Source organism: Glycine soja, chromosome 8, assembly GCF_004193775.1.
Source record: "Glycine soja cultivar W05 chromosome 8, ASM419377v2, whole genome shotgun sequence".
In the NCBI taxonomy this organism is placed as follows: Eukaryota; Viridiplantae; Streptophyta; class Magnoliopsida; order Fabales; family Fabaceae; genus Glycine; species Glycine soja.
The window spans coordinates 2,990,586-3,003,300 of NC_041009.1; the positions used below are offsets into that span (position 1 = coordinate 2,990,586).

At 33.1% G+C, this 12,715-nt stretch overlaps 3 protein-coding genes across 4 annotated transcripts; 2 read left to right on the forward strand and 1 right to left on the reverse strand.

The window, feature by feature from the left end:
* Positions 1-475: 475 nt before the first annotated feature.
* Positions 476-4,057, forward strand: LOC114424366 (probable protein ABIL5). 2 transcript variants are annotated; one of them, XM_028391211.1, is made up of 8 exons: positions 476-741; positions 838-920; positions 2,262-2,409; positions 2,589-2,685; positions 2,791-2,830; positions 3,216-3,370; positions 3,515-3,576; positions 3,702-4,057. In XM_028391211.1, the coding sequence occupies exons 1-8, from the start codon at positions 667-669 to the stop codon at positions 3,795-3,797; spliced, it is 756 nt and encodes a 251-aa protein (XP_028247012.1). In that variant the 5' UTR covers positions 476-666; the 3' UTR covers positions 3,798-4,057. The 2 variants fall into 2 exon arrangements, with proteins under 2 accessions (XP_028247012.1, XP_028247013.1); XM_028391212.1 differs by having other exon boundaries at positions 477-705; positions 828-920.
* A 3,025-nt stretch (positions 4,058-7,082) lies between these two features.
* Positions 7,083-10,482, forward strand: LOC114424649. The gene is made up of 5 exons (XM_028391511.1): positions 7,083-7,242; positions 7,330-8,817; positions 8,910-8,971; positions 9,124-9,235; positions 9,722-10,482. The coding sequence occupies exons 2-5, from the start codon at positions 7,350-7,352 to the stop codon at positions 10,336-10,338; spliced, it is 2,259 nt and encodes a 752-aa protein (XP_028247312.1). The 5' UTR covers positions 7,083-7,242; positions 7,330-7,349; the 3' UTR covers positions 10,339-10,482.
* Positions 10,483-11,199: 717 nt separating this feature from the next.
* On the reverse strand, positions 11,200-12,439 carry LOC114423057 (dynein light chain 1, cytoplasmic-like). The gene is made up of 2 exons (XM_028389665.1): positions 11,986-12,439; positions 11,200-11,685 (listed from the first exon to the last, which is right to left on the reverse strand). The coding sequence occupies exons 1-2, from the start codon at positions 12,121-12,123 to the stop codon at positions 11,542-11,544; spliced, it is 282 nt and encodes a 93-aa protein (XP_028245466.1). The 5' UTR covers positions 12,124-12,439; the 3' UTR covers positions 11,200-11,541.
* Between the last annotated feature and the right edge of the window lie 276 nt (positions 12,440-12,715).

Sequence of the window (12,715 nt, forward strand, 5' to 3'; positions counted from 1 at the left end):
ATATTAACATCTACATTAAATATACGGTTAAGATTTGCGCATCTTATACTCTCATGAATCTCTCACCTTATACAAGTCCTACACGTATATGAAACAGTGCATATGCATGTGCTATGCTGTTTAAGCCACAAACCCAATAAGCTCTACAACAAGTCATGTGCCTTTCAAAATATAAATATTATTAATTAGCAACGACATATATCTAATATCATATATATACGTGACTTGTTTTTATCAGAAATCTGAGATGATTATGTCACTGGGAGTAGTAAATGCTTAGTAATTACGAGTTACTGTTGGTTACATGATTGTAAATTTTTTAAAGGAATGAATTGTTATTCATTGCATTATACTGAGTCATTACTTTGAGCTTTTAATTAATTAGATGCCCATGATGGCAAAAAAACAGAATATCACGGGACTGAAACTGTTTATTTGTCACCATCCCCTATAATGTGTGTGCTGGCTGGTCATGGGCAGCAGAATCTATTTTCAAGGAACCTTGTTTGTTTAATCATATCACAAGCCTCCAAAAGTCACATTACACAAACCCTCTTACAGTTAGTTTGGAGAGCCTCATTCAGAAAAGTGATCAGCATTATATTAGAACCTGTCTTTACAAACATTATTGTTATTTTCATAAGTTAACGCAACTGCTACAATAATATGATGGAGTTGAATTTCAAGTCTTTAGCGGATGCTGAGGTAGAAGAAACTATGCGCTTTGAAAAGTCTCTTCAGGTTCATATCCATATATACCAAACAACGCCATATATAATATATTAGCTTTTCTTTTAAGTTCCATTTTTTTTTCATGCATATATAAGGTGGTTGCAGGAGCTGAGAGAACTAAGGTCTGAGCTACACAAAGCTGCAGAATACTGTGAAACTAAGTTCTCGCAAAGCGAAGACAAGAGTGAGTGAGTGCTCTAAACTCACCATGCGCGCCCTTGTACCTGCGTTGTTGTGAACGTTACTCATTTGTATTTTGCTTAATGGGTGTTTTTATTTGTAAAGAAAAAGTGATGGAAAAAATCCAAATCTCAAATCAGTTAAAAATAAAATCAGATTAGAATATATAAGTAAGAGGGTTTTGAAATGAACAGTAACATGATGACGTAGACTCATACTTTTATCCTCTATTTTAATTCGAAGCATTAACCTCAATTTACTTTTGTTTTTTTATTTCTTTCCGTTATAAGCAATGGACCTTAAGTTAGCTTCCCTTTTTGCCAGTTTGATTCTTTCGCCATATGGATGCCGATTACACGTAGCAAGATCTTAGTCATTGTTTCGTTGACATGCTAAACTCTTCTTTTCTTCCTTCAATGGTAAAGAGTTTGCTAACAGTCTACGGCTGCGGAAAGAAAAACAGTTTTTTAGAAAACGGACCGAACCACTATATAAAAACCCTTATGCTAGAACCAAACTGTTTTTATTAAATGTTTCAGATCAGTTTTTTTAAAAATGGTTTGATTTTTTTGTTCAGATCCGTTTGGTTATCCTTTTAAACTCATTTATGATTCAATTTTTACAATGAATCGAACCAAGCTGCTTTATAAAAGCAGTGTCCATGGTTTGAACCAAACCATTTTTCTAAAACAGTTCGGTTTGGTTAGTTTTGTTTTTATTTTTTCTAAAACAGTTTGGTTTTGAAAACGGTTTGCTTCAGTTTTTCCCACACCGATGGCTAACACCACAGCATTTTGTATTCTGTGGCATCTAAGGAGCTTTTCAATTGTCTCCCTGAGGGACAGAACGATAATCCAGAATCATTCTTGTGGCCAAACGTGAATTAGTTTCGGCTCGAATCATCCACCATTTTTCATGCTTAACTTCAAAAATTGATAAATTTAGTGGAATTGAATAACTTTCAGGAATTGAAGAGAGTTTAACTCAGTTGATTGAATTGTTGTAAATTCACTAATACTGTCTTTCCTTCCTAAGGATAAAAAATTCAGTCTTTGGTTTCATTGTTTTTTTAAATAAAATTATTTTTTGAATATAATGGTGGTCCTATATAATTGGCTTCGCAAAAATTAATATATAGATTGAGTACGTATCATCTGTAAAGATGAGTATTTCAATAATTGTAGTTGGTGGAGGTCTTTCATTTGCTGTTTTAGGATGTTACGTCTTAAAACTGTTTAGATAGTTCCCTCTTAGCTAGTTTGCTTGTGCTTTCTAATTTTTTTTTACTAAAGAGTTTGTTTGGTTGCTTGCTGGATATGTTGACCCGTGACAAATAATGTTGCATGCAGTGTGGTGGACAACACAAAAGAGTACATATGCAGGACCATGGTCACTGTTGTTGATCATCTTGGAAACGTTTCTGCCAATCTTGATGGCCTTATTTCTCATACAAATGCATTTTCTGAAGCTGAGTTACGAATCCAATGCCTACAACAAGTTAGTATTGATGCTTTACACAATATTAGTCCCAAATATATCATGTTATCTGAAACTTCTTGTACATCGTCCTAACAAAAATGCTTTAATTTATTTAAAAATATCACCACACACTTCATATATAATTTTCATTTTTTTAAAAAAAAATCTAACTAAGTTTAATATTTGTTTCTTGATAGAGACTTCTCTCTTGTGAACAATATGCTCGTAAATTGGCCCTCGCAAAATTGCAATGGAATGAGAATTCGCTTAGATTTCATCCTCGTTATTTATCAAGTAAAATATTTCCTGCACTGCCACCCCTTATTTTTCTTTCCATACAGAGTACATTTTTCCATATATCTGATTCCTGTTTTATTTTATTATTTTTCAATTGATCAGCACCTCCCCTTGAGACATCAAGCAGTAAAAAAGTAATAAGGTACGTACCTCTCCATTTCTCCATAACTCACGCGGAATCTAATAAGGCGACAATGATCTTACACACAGCACACAAAAATAGTGTTTATAATAATGACACCCGTAATGTCATGATCCATAACTGGACTCATGGATGATGCACACATATTTTTTAACCAAAATAATATTTTAAATTTATCAAAAACTTTGCAGCCTCTTCTATAATTCCAGCATTCCAAGATGATAAATAAATGTCAAAATCTATATATAAACATTCACTCAACAGTCAAAATTAAAGACACGAAATACATGTTATTTTTAATGAAGATATATGGCACTTCATCTATGAAACTTAATTAAAGATATTTTAGATAATATTTCTGACTTTTTTTATTAATATAATGAAGAGATTCTGAAAGTCAAGTTCCTTTAAAGTTAGAAGATAAAGACGCACCGGAAACATATGAGGATTTGCCACTCTTTATGTACACCCATAAGCCACCAGTTCAGAATTTGAAGCCAACCACAGCCACACTTAACGGACACATCAATTTGGCCATGGGTAGGTACCATATTAATGTGTTTGTGTGTGTAGTACTAAAACAAAAGTTATCTTATTCTTCGGAAAAATTAATTTTCTTTTGGGTTGCATCTCTAACAATTTTTTCTTTTCCACTAATACTTCCCTGTTAATTTTAAACAATAGTGGCACCTGTTAAGGACGGTTTGTCATTCTTAACAAAAGTTTCAAATCCTTTCCATTTCCAAGTAAGTCATGTGTCCTTTATACTCTACCTGTTTTATAGTATAATTGATTATTGATATGCAAAATAAATTGGATCCTAGTCCTAGATTTCTGATTAATTTGTGAATGTCTTTGTATATATATGTAGAGTACCCAGAAGGTTGGACACCACAGAAGATCCTTATATGGTAGTGACATCTTATGGCTCTTACGGCGTTCAAAACGAGCACAACGAAAAAACTAGACTACGAGAATCTATTAATTTGCAAATCTTAAGTTTTCATAGTCATTGTGGTTTATCATATCCCTCTTATTTCTATGAAATTATAAGCAAATATTTGTATTTCAGGCTCTGAAAGATTAGTTTTTTTTTTTCTTCTGTTAAAGCACTTGGGGCAGGGAAGATATATCATATATGATGATATAAGATTTAGATATAGCACATCTGACTCTATATAAATGCTCATTTAACTCAAAATTTCTGAAATGAAAAAGCTTGAGATACCAACTACCTAAAAACTGGGTCCCCAGTGCGACCAAAATGGAAATGAGCAGAAAATCAAATGGATGGAGATTTCAGTAATGATCTTAGACCAGCAAGACTATATACTACCACTCTTTTACCTCTTTGAAGTGTAAGAATAAATAGTCTGCAAGCCCTGCAGTAATGACACTGCCTAATGTTTGCAATGACAGTTATCGTAAGAATCACAAAACCCCGTATACTACTTATAATATTTTATGCCCTTTCCATGAAAGCTAGGAATAAGAGTACACAACACCTTTTAATTTAGTCCTTACATATATAGTTACATTACATCTGCATTGTCACTATTTTTTCTCTGTGATTCAATCAATCGTTTTCTCCTTCCTTCTTTCCATTCCCTGAACATTAATATTGATATTATTTGCGAGTATGGAACTTCTAAAAACTAATTGAACTCAATCATAGTCCTATCCTTTAATTATATTCCTGGTATGATATGTATATGCTGCCCCTAGAAATCAAGTTAAAACTCATGGATCCATAGTCAAAGAAAAATATTATCAAAATTCAATGTGTAAATTAAAATTCTTACAGCTTTTCCATACGCTATCATATATAAAGACAAATATCATTCTCCCTCTTTATTTTTTTTTATATTTTTTTAAGAAGCTAAGACCCCCCTGGAATAAAGGATCGGAGAAGGAAAATTGGGATAGAGAGCATTAGCACTTAGCAGGAATTGAACTCTACTGTTCTCATTGATCTCTTACCAATTGAGGTACTAGCTAGAGAAAGATAATTTATTAACTCTATTGAATTTATATTTACATTTATTGAGCTTTTTATTTAGTTTAATTGGCTCTTTTTCGTTCCAATTTTGTTTTATATTGAGTTTAATTAAACAAGTCATTTAATATAGCAATATTAAAGACAAAGGACTTCGGCCGGCAAATTGGAACGTGAACTACTATTTACGGTTGGCAGGTTTAGCTAAATGTTTATGGCTAATGCTTACTACTCTGCAAAATGATCCCACTGTCTCCATTCGCTCTTATCAGTGTTTTTAAGAAGTCCTACTAAAACCAGTATTTATAACAAGTATGTTGAAGATATCGATCGATTAAGGAAGTATTTTTTTGTTCAAAGACAGTATTTTTAAATACAAATAATGAAAAAAAAAACAGAATGTATTGAAAATAATAATAATATTAAAACCAGCTGTGTTAAAATTATTTTAATATCATTTTTAATTTTTTATTTATTGTAACTATCAGTATCGTACTCATGAAAAATTACTCTTATCCAAGTATGCATAATTATATTTCAAAGCTTCTTAGAAGAAAATATACCAAAATGAAATCTGAAAGATAAAAATGTTAAATATAGGTGGGATTAATTGCCTTTAAGTTCAAACTAATTCAATACCGAAAAATTTGATCATTCAACCTGTAGAGATATATATGAGGTCGTAGTGAACAATAATGAACATGAACAGAAAGGATTTCTCTCTCCTCAGAAGCACTAATTAAATGCCTCATTAAGACTAATAAGAAAACAGTTCAACCCCTGAAAAGAAAATTAACCAATTGAATTATCTTCCACAAGATTTTAGGTAATTTTTAATTTGTTTTTTATTAGCTGAAAAATTTATTTAGTTGTTGTTGATTAAGTAAACGATTTTAGGAGCTTTTAATGTTTTTTTAAGCATTACCTTGAAAAAGTATTTTTTTAAACATTAACTTCTAAATTTTAACTTTCTATATTTTTTTTAATTTTTATTCTCATTATTTATTCATTTTTCTTATTATATTTTTTAAAATAAATTATGATATTATTATTTTTTATCCTCGATATTCATTCATTTTTCTTGTTACATTTTTTTAATAAATTATTATATTATTATTTTTCTGTGATTTATATTTTTCAATTATTTTAACAATTAATTTTATAAATACTTTTAATTTAATAAATTAGTTTTCAGCTTATTTTACTTGCTAATTTGAGTCGTTGTCCAATCTCCTCGCCCCACAACGGAAAAAGTAAACACGTCCTTTTATGGTAATTCATTGAAGAAGTCTATGATAGAAAAGAAAAAGGAAAACACTAATGTAGTAATGTTCTGAACTGAATTTTTGGCTTCACCAACTCGAGTGTGGTGGCAGTGTCCACTTTCCATTGAGTATGTACTATGTAACTGACACACTTATGTTTCCTCGCACTCAGCAACATGTGTACGACGAAAACCATTATGTCTCATTTATTGCAATCGCAATATTTAATCGTTCGCCATAAACAAAGGAAGTAAGGAGCTGTAGTACAACCTCTTCAGCTGACAACTCTGCACCACAGCTGATGCAAACACTTTCGTTATGTTAATGTATCCATCATACACGTGTGTTACTCTCATGACTCTCTAGGAGTTGTTTCTCGTGGTCGTGGATGAATCTTCTACAAACCCTCTTATTTCCTCACTCGCATATTTTCATGAGTTTCTTTCTCATCTGGTTATGTTGTTCTGCTGATTCTGGCGTCTCTGTGCTTTACACGGCATTGTTTTGGGATTCATGCTAAGAAAAAGGTAGGTAAGTATGAAACCATGAATTCCTCTTGTGCGCTTAATGTTGCATTTTCTTTACCGTGTGTGTGTGTGTTTTTTTTTTCCATAAAGAAGATGCAAAAGATGGGGAGTGTATGGTTTTATCAAATCCGAGTGTGAATAATAAAGGAGTATAGCTTTAAATGTTTGAAAAAAAAATATTAAGGAATAACAAAAAAAAAAGGAGAAAAGAAGTGTGTTTTTACAGGCTGAAATCTTCAGCTAGCGTTAATTTTTTCTTCATTTTTTCCTTCAACTTTCACAATTTCCATATTTCTTGTATAATTTCTGTGTTGTACTTATATCCCTTATGATTTCAGTGGAGATTCACTCACAGATCAACTCTGTCGATAAATGGTTATTGCGAGAATCAAGTCTAACAACTATACAAATAGTTTAGTTTACAATATTTATTGTTAAATGTTGGTGATCTAGACATGTTTTTTTTCCTCGGTTGATGTTTCTTTGATGTATCTTCATTTTGGATGACTTTGTTGATGGGGACTGATTTTATAAGTAATACTTAACTTCTTATGTTTCAGTGGGACAAACAAATATTATTTCTATCTGCAGTAAAACTTTGAGGTTCAAAGGGGACTAAACCACGTAAGTATTCTACAAAAATTTATTAAGAATTGACGTGTATTAGAATGTAAACAACTTCTCAGTTAGTTAATGAAATTTATGTGACAGAATATCACCACGACTCAATCATGTATAGATCATTTCTGAGATGTGATGATCCAAAAGGAGTAGTACAATGTGGAACAATCAGGAAATACAGGACTCGTTCTCACAAAGTGAAGGACAAGACAAGAATCCAAAAGACAGGCGAAAACTTGGAGACATCCTTGTCCTTGATGAACAAAAGATACAAAGAAGACAAAAAGGTCTTAAAAGGATGTGATGGAAATCTCATTGGTCCATCATCTTTGCAGCTCACACAAGTCTACGGAGGGGATCAAAGTTTGAAAAACATGCTAAATTCATGGTCTAGAGATATTATGTGTGATGGAAAGTCTGAAGACATTGCAAAAGGAGCTCTTGGTCTGCAAGACTCTCTAATCATGCTTCGCAAGTTGCAAGAGGAGGCTTCACCACATTCAGCTTCTTTTAGGAGAAAACGGACTATGAAACCTGTAAGAGACAGAATTGATGCAAAGATGGTTGGTAGAACGCAGGCTAAACCATTTGGGGAACAAAGTAATCCAAAGGGGTTTCAAAGACCACAGCCTTCAGCTGGTGGTTCTTCAAGTAATTGCCAAGAGGAACTTAAGAAGGTGATTAAGGAGAGTTTGGTTAGGCAAAATATGTTTCCAAAGACCTCTGAAAGATTAAATTCAGGCTCAGAAACTTTTTCTACCAGCACAAGCCAATATTCTGCTGTCAGGACTAACAGCCTTTTTGATCCTTCTTTGTCAGTAATAGCTTCAAAGATGGAAAGAGGACCAGGCCTAATTTTCAAGCTGATGGGTTTAGAAGAAGCCCCCTCAAAATCATTTCCAGCTGTTAAGCAGAAACAGTTGGATAGTGAGATAGATACGTCAAAGGTAAGAAAGAATGATTCTGTAGCTGAGAAGGTTAATCCAGAAAAAAAGGCCCTGAGGGAAACTCTTGACACCAAACATTTCAAAGGAATTTTGAAGGAGAGTTTTGTCGAAGAGCCCAAGCTTCATGTGCATCATTTCAATGATACACATTCTAAGCAGTTTGGTGATTTATCTCAAATTGCACTTATGAAACCTCAATGTACTCTTTACCAGGAATCAGTAAAAAGTACCTATATGCCAGTTCCTCCAAAAGAGTTACCCATAACAAAACTGAAACCAGAAATAGCCTCTTCCAAAACTATCAAACATAGAAAAGGTTCCAGTTCTACCACCATGGGAAAAGAAGAGGTTATGAAACTGGATGCAAAAGGAATCAATCCTGTTGAAGAATCATCAGGTAAGGTAAAGCTGTATTGTTACATTGGTCACACATCACAGGTAAATGAGACAATTGGTCAAAATTGGAAGGTACAGACCATTAGTAGAAAACAGCCAGAGAAGGATATCTCACAACCTAGAATTGTGACAACAAGACCTCAATATCAACGAGGAATCCCCTCCACAAAATTGAGGAAGCTAAAAAGTGGGTCCAGAATCGACAAGAATGAGATTTCTTGCTTAAAGAGAACAGGTTCAATCAACATCTCCACTCAAAATACTAATAATTCCAAGGACCTTAATATTGAGATTAAAATATTGATTCTGTGGTAGATTCCTTAACAGGTATAAAGAATCGGATGATGAACCAAAGCCCAGTTGCTGAGCCTGAACCAGCTAAACTAACTGTAAGTTTATTCTTTACTGTATATTTTATCACTATAGGAATCTAAACGTAGAAACTACTTTGTTGAAAACAATGTTTGGATTGTAAAATCATTAATGAATGAATTAAGCAAGACCTTCAATCTGAGTCTGAATTTACAATTCTTCTGCACAGGTTGAACAAATCAGGAAGGGAGAAGAGCAAAAAGTTTACACTGAGATTAGTGCACTAGAAGATGAACTCCTGAATGTGTGTGAAGCAGATGCCTACATAAATAAGATTGGAGGTAAGCTTCTCAAGTTATTACTACTGACACAATTGAAATGAAACTCAAAATGCACTCGTTGTGCTCCTTCTTTGCATTTAGCATTGTCAAAGATATGAAAGTAAACACATTATTATAATTTCTAATGTCCGATTCAAACCAAAAGTTGTACTACTACCCTCCATTTTTGCTGGGGCTTCTTCTCCTCTGTCTAGTGGCCTTAGCCCCCCCTTCTATATTAAAATAGTTATATGAAGTTTCATAGCTCAGTGAAGAAATTGTGTGAAAAAGAGAGTTACTTGATCTATTTTTTGCTTGGATCATAAGTATAGAGTAATAATTAATCCCTTTCATGTGAAAATGGTAATGTTAAGCATTTGTCAAATAGCTTTATATTGTTTTTATCATAACATTACACCTAGTAATGCATTGAAAGCTTATTCATCCCATGACAAGCATTTTGATTCTGTCTTTACGTGACTTATTTCTCTAATATTGATGTCACAGAAAAATACAAGCAGAGGAAGAGTTTTTCAGGCGATGACATTATTATGCTGCTCAAGTCTGAACATGAAAATAATGCTATCACTGCTTATAGCATTAACGCTGATAAAGAGGGGACTGAGCTGAAACATTTTCTTTTAACCAGTCCATCATTCATTGGACATGCAAAGAAGCTCTTCAATCTTGAAGTTGATTGTCCCAACACCCTACAAAAGGATGAAACTATTTACAGCATGGCAAATCTCAGGCTTTATTTGGATTGCACGTATGAACTCGCTGAGCGTAAAAGCCTTCAAGAGTCACAAGTAGTTCGTTCTTTCTTGCTCGCTTGTGGAGGGAACTCAAGATTACACTTCTCCTTAGGCAGGTTGGTTGAAGAAATCTGTGATGGCATTGAGAATCTGAAATTTTACAAAGAAGATTCCGGGGAGGAAGTTTTTGCAGGCAATGATGTCTTTGCAATGATGGAGAAAGACATGAAGTGCAATGGAGAGATAAACAGTATGTGGGAGAAGGGTTGGAGGCGAGGATTTTCTGCAGATGAGGCTGAACTAGTTGTCAATAAAATAGAGATCCTGCTTATGAGTGGATTAATTGAGGAGGTTTTTATAAATTTATGATTAAATCACATTTCAGTATCTTCACCAGTTCAACTTGTAGATAATAAGAACTGACTATACAAGAGTTGAATGTTAAAACAGTTGTCTTATAGTTGCATAGTAGTTTTGGAATGAAAAGTTAGTAATCTATAAATATTATTTCTACCATTGGCGTTGGATACACATTTTTAACACGATAACACCTCATGTAATATGTGTTTGACATTCTATCAAGTGCATAAGCAAAGAAATTTGTTTTAGTGGTTCAGACGCTCGAACCAAGCTTTCATTTGAATGTATAATTTTTTTATAATGATCGCATGAGGCTAGAACTTATGAATTCATACGTAGTAATATTCAAAACTAACAGATTCTAGTGAATTTTTAAACGCACAATTGAAAACAGTTGCATAGTTGCCTAGTTTTGGTATGAACAGTTTTTAGTAATCTTATTCTTTGATCACAAATACTCCTACAATTGGCGCTGGACACATTTTTAACTCGACAACACCTCGTGTGTAATGTGTGACATTATTTCAAGGGTCTAATTCAAAAATTATTGTTTAGTGGTTCCTAAACTTGAACCAAACTTTCATTTGAATGCGAATATATAAGGTTAGCTCAATTGATGTTTTTAATAATATTAATCAACTAATATTTATCGATAAAAAAAATTTGTTTGAGTGACTTAATAAAAAAATTTCATTAGGATGTACACTTTAAAACACTAAATAATATATAAAATATTTAACAACTATTATACACACTTGTTATAAATAAAAGAACACATCCCATTGCAAAATAATTCTATTTTTGCCACGAAGAAGAAATGAATATTCATATATATATATATATATATATATATTGGAAAAAAAAGAAAAAGAAACGAATAAAGCTCAGACAATTTTATTTTATTATTATTCTTTTTTCACATGAAGCAGAGACAGTATCTTAACTACAGTTCGATTGATACACGTATTCGCATAGGTGAATCCAGAGTCGTCGAAAAGTTCCATTTGAGAGACAAGATGATGAAAACACTTCAACAGCCATCATACATAGTTCTTCCATTCAAAGCTGTAACATCTAAAATATTCTGATGGTGCATGGAAGCAAAATCAGATCAAGAGGGATCAATTAAAAACTTATCCTGCATATGGATGCTTCTCTATTCTCTAATAACCAAACCCTGTATTCTATCTCAGATTGCACTTTTAACATAAATCAAGAAGATGTTCCCTTGAAGATAAGAAAATTAAGAGTCGCCAGAGCAAAATAGATGAAAGTCCCTGATGAATGGGTGAAATAGCACCCAAAATTGGATCCTACCACACATTGCCACCCATTCCCGTACACACTATCAAATTCCTGAAAAATTAACCAAACACCACCACCACATAATCAATAGAAAATAATAGATACACCTCAAAAGAACTAACATTAGTCAAACCACCGTCGTCATAGGAGAAACTATTACATGGTTTCGAATTACCACGTGTCTATGATATTAAATAATTTTCAAGTGTCATATAATCAAGAAACTTAATTTATGAGGAAAAGGATTAATAATGCTAAAGTATGTATCATGCAGATAATGGTTGAGTCTTGAATTATGTAAATATTCTCCAAACCCACACCCCAAATTAAAGAAAGAAAGAAGTGAGGCACCTTCTTGATATGGGCAGCAATAGAGATGCAATCATAAACATCGTAGAGATCAAGGGCCTGAGAAGCAGAGGCCATGGCATGGATCTGCATCTTGGTTGACATGTCTGTTTCTTTCACCATAGCCTTTCCTTCCAACATCCTTAGAGAGAGGTGATTCTAATTCTCCTTTTACAAGGTTTTTGCTGTGCAATAATCTGTTATCTAAGGTTGAGATTATGGCACCTGAAGCCCCTCCAGTTCCAATTTCCAAACACAGCGCTGGAATTCCAACAACGATGATGCATTGGTGATTGAGTGATCTTATTATTGATGGGGTGGCATGGCACTACTTCAAGAGATACACGTAACCTCACCTTTATGTTCAGCTATCTTGTCTCATTCGTCTCCTCTCTCTCTCTCTCTCTCTAATCTCTTTTTCTCACTCCATTCAATCATCAACAAATTACAAACCATTGTGATTGCATTTCTTATCTCTGCTCTTCAAGTTGCAACTGTTTATTTTAATTCACTTATTTTATAAAAAAATCTATTTGATTTCGCGTTGAAAACACATAACGCGGTATCAAATGTGGAAAACTGAAAGCCGTTACTTCGCTGTTAATGTGAAAATTTGACGCAAAATCTAATAGGAGTATGCTATAAATTGTTTTTGTAAAATTAATAAATGAGTTTCCTAAAAAAAAGTAATAGATGAATAGTTATTTCAACTTTTTGGTAAATAACAGTTTCT

Excerpts from the sequence above, each read along its gene's own strand:
- LOC114424649 (XM_028391511.1), top strand. The coding sequence starts at position 7,350 with ATGTATAGATCATTTCTGAGATGTGATGATCCAAAAGGAGTAGTACAA. Across the intron at positions 8,818-8,909 it reads TTCTTGCTTAAAGAGAACAG|GTATAAAGAATCGGATGATG; the intron begins GTTCAATCAACA and ends ATTCCTTAACAG. Across the intron at positions 8,972-9,123 it reads CTGAACCAGCTAAACTAACT|GTTGAACAAATCAGGAAGGG; the intron begins GTAAGTTTATTC and ends TCTTCTGCACAG.
- LOC114424366 (XM_028391211.1), top strand. The coding sequence starts at position 667 with ATGATGGAGTTGAATTTCAAGTCTTTAGCGGATGCTGAGGTAGAAGAA. Across the intron at positions 2,410-2,588 it reads GAATCCAATGCCTACAACAA|AGACTTCTCTCTTGTGAACA; the intron begins GTTAGTATTGAT and ends GTTTCTTGATAG. Across the intron at positions 3,577-3,701 it reads CAAATCCTTTCCATTTCCAA|AGTACCCAGAAGGTTGGACA; the intron begins GTAAGTCATGTG and ends ATATATATGTAG.
- LOC114423057 (XM_028389665.1), bottom strand. The coding sequence starts at position 12,123 with ATGTTGGAAGGAAAGGCTATGGTGAAAGAAACAGACATGTCAACCAAG. Across the intron at positions 11,686-11,985 it reads TTGCTGCCCATATCAAGAAG|GAATTTGATAGTGTGTACGG; the intron begins GTGCCTCACTTC and ends TTAATTTTTCAG.